At 40.6% G+C, this 2,887-nt stretch overlaps 1 protein-coding gene across 1 annotated transcript in view; it reads right to left on the bottom strand.

Annotated features, from left to right (window-relative positions):
• Positions 1–644: 644 nt before the first annotated feature.
• LOC107561193 (coagulation factor XI-like) overlaps positions 645–2,887 on the bottom strand; it is a 7,295-nt gene continuing 5,052 nt past the window's right edge. The window contains exons 2-6 of the mRNA XM_016245570.1: positions 1,671–1,691; positions 1,402–1,567; positions 1,047–1,315; positions 791–930; positions 645–692 (exon numbers count right to left, since the gene is read on the bottom strand). Coding sequence (XP_016101056.1) covers positions 645–692; positions 791–930; positions 1,047–1,315; positions 1,402–1,567; positions 1,671–1,691 — 644 coding nt within the window. The remainder of the gene's footprint in view (positions 693–790; positions 931–1,046; positions 1,316–1,401; positions 1,568–1,670; positions 1,692–2,887) is intronic.

Here is a 2,887-nt window from a genome sequence, read left to right as displayed (position 1 = left end):
TGTATTCATCAGTGAATCTTGAAAAAACTGTATCAGGCTTTACACAAAAATATTAGGACAGTATGAAAGAGAGAGAAAGAGACGGCGAGAGAAAATACCCCAAGTCAGTTCCTTCTTTTGTGTTTATTCTGTTTAGGCAGTGTGATTACAACATAGTAATAACTTGCATTTTCAACAACAAATGCAGAGCTTCAGAACCTATATCGGTTCTGCATGTTGGTAATCAGACATCTAACCATAAAAAAGGACAGAAGCATGCTGAACTTCATTATGCTCATAATCTCAAAAAGAGCTTTTCAAGAATAGTACATCAAAAATAGAATAAATGACAAATATAACAATACAATGGCTCTTTTCTCATATTTATGAGAGCATGTACAGCAGAACTGTCCTCTTCATCAATCAACCCTGAGGCTTACTGTTCAATCACTCTTTAGGAAGTGAGGAAAAGGGAGAAAGAAAGGAGGGAGAATGTGAGAGAAAGGGGAAATAAGAGGAGGTTGGGTACGCTTGTGAAGTTGGAGTTGGATGTTTGACTGAATGCAACAAATCCAGGCAGGTTGCTGCCAGTGTTATTCTCGATCCAGTCCTGATACTGAGAGACTCTGGAGTACACACCAGGATATCTGGGGTCAGCGCATCCTTCACCGAAACTCACAACGCCGGACTGAATCCACAGGGAGCCGTTCTTGCTTAATTAAGAAATTAGACTGGCGGTGTAAAGTTTGCAGGTGACAAAACTGGTGAACTTTGGATTAAAAAGGGTTCAAATGAATGACTGATGTCTTACCTCACATGAATCTTTTCCTCCCTGATTTAACAATCCAGCACAAATCATATTGCTTGTAATTCTCGCTCCATAAGCATTAGCACAGGCACTGTTGTTCACAATTGGTATCATCACCTCCTGCAGTATGTCAGGAACCTCGCCTGTGACACAGATCAGAGGACAAATTATATGGCTTTTAAAAAACATTTCTAGGTAAACTGTTGAGGTTTACAGTAATGTTTGCATTCAGTTAACTGGCAAGCAAATGTTCATTTACCTTTAAGTTGTAGTCTGCCCCATCCAGTGACCCAGCTCTCCGTACCTCCACCAAATACACTCCCAGCTGCTGCCAGACAGACCGGCCTTATGTAATCAGAGAAAGTCACAGAAGAGGAGAGCTCAATCAGTGCTATGTCGTTGTCTTTAGAAAGATTATAATAGTTAGGATGGTTGATGATTTGTCTCGCTGTCCTGTTTGTCTCAAAAGGGTTTGAGCCGGATTGACTCAGACGACCAAAGTACATCAGAGTTTCAGGCACACCGACACTGTAAATATAGAAAGTGTGCTTTAATCCCACTATTATCAATCTGCAAATTTATCTTAAGCTTTATTTAAGCATTAAACTTCATACCTCTGGAAGCAGTGTGCTGCAGATAAAACCCAGTCTTTAGTGATGAGACTCCCGCCACAGTTATGGCCAAAGCCGACGACATGAATGCTGACCTGCCACGGCCAATCACCTGCTTTCGCACCCCCCCCTCCAGCAATCTTGTTACTGAGAGGGGCTCGGCCACATACTGATGAGAGAAAGCAAGATATGAGATTTCCTTCTTGGAAAAGTGCCTCTCAGACACATAAGATTCACATTCTGTGAGTTTTATTATATTTATGACAACTTACCATCTAACTGGCAGAGCGAACCTGTGTGGAAAGACAAAGACAAAGACTATCATTCAGACAGAGCTGATAAACTGGTTTGTGTAGCTCACCTGTTACAGTACATCAGTGCTGGTGCATAATGGCATGACAACAAGATTGAATCGTTCACCTAAACAATGTTATTTCTGGTTTTAGCCAAAATACCTGTTAAATGCTTTCATATTCATGACATGAATGAAGTAACTAACCTAAATCAGTTTAGTTATACATACAGTGTGTAAGTGTTTGTGAATGAGATACTTTTGTGTTTCTATCGGGTTATTTCTGCTGTTTTAAAATGGCCATAAACATTTAGTGAGAGTTACTGAATATAAAATACTTGTGTTCTTCTCTTTGTGTGTGTTTTCAAACAATGTGTGAGTAGTTTGCTCAAGTATTTTACAGTATATACAAGTATTTTGCTTTGTAAAAGTGTGGACAGTTATCATTCTTTATAAGTATAAGCTACCACTAAATATTGTAGAAACTTAATTTGCTGTGAAGTTGCTTTTTTCAGCAAAAAGCACTATACAAATAAACTTGAATGGAATTTAATTGAAAATTGGGATAATATTAATGTCATCAAATCTATAAATAACATAACTAAAATAACGAGATTTATGTAGTGACCAAAATATTAAACAAATCAAAATGATCTAAACTATACAGATCTGCAGATAACTATCGTCTCAGGTTACTTATGTAACCATGGTTCCCTGAGTAGGGAACGAGACACTGCGTCCTCTAGGGGTCGCAATGGGGAACACCTCGTCGTGACCCGTGTCTGAAGCATACATTGAAAAAACACCAACTCGTTGGCCGGCGACAGCCATGACGTCACTACCGGTGCGACACACATCATTCACTTCTTCGTCTGAAACTTGCGTCCGCAGCATGGCAAGAAACCTAGAGGGCGCAGTGTCTCGTTCCCTATTCAGGGAACCATTGTTACATAAGTAACCTGAGAAGTTCCCTTTCATGGGAACTTCAAACTGCGTCCTCTAGGGGTCGCTATGGGGAACGGTATACCCACACCACCATGCTGAGGGGAGTGCATGCCAGAACCATGGCGAGCACTAAGTACCAACTTTACCATATTGCTATGGAAGTTGCCCCTGGGGCGTTAGATGGCTGCCAGTGATGTTATTCCCTACAGCCAAAGGCCTAGGCTACATACCCCAAAATACTTAACTGTTAGG

The sequence above is a fragment of the Sinocyclocheilus grahami genome, unplaced genomic scaffold, assembly GCF_001515645.1.
Source record: "Sinocyclocheilus grahami isolate Dianchi unplaced genomic scaffold, SAMN03320097.WGS_v1.1 scaffold760.1, whole genome shotgun sequence".
NCBI lineage: Eukaryota > Metazoa > Chordata > Actinopteri > Cypriniformes > Cyprinidae > Sinocyclocheilus > Sinocyclocheilus grahami.
Note: the sequence above shows the minus strand (reverse complement) of the source record. Positions and strands in the feature narration are given on the sequence as shown.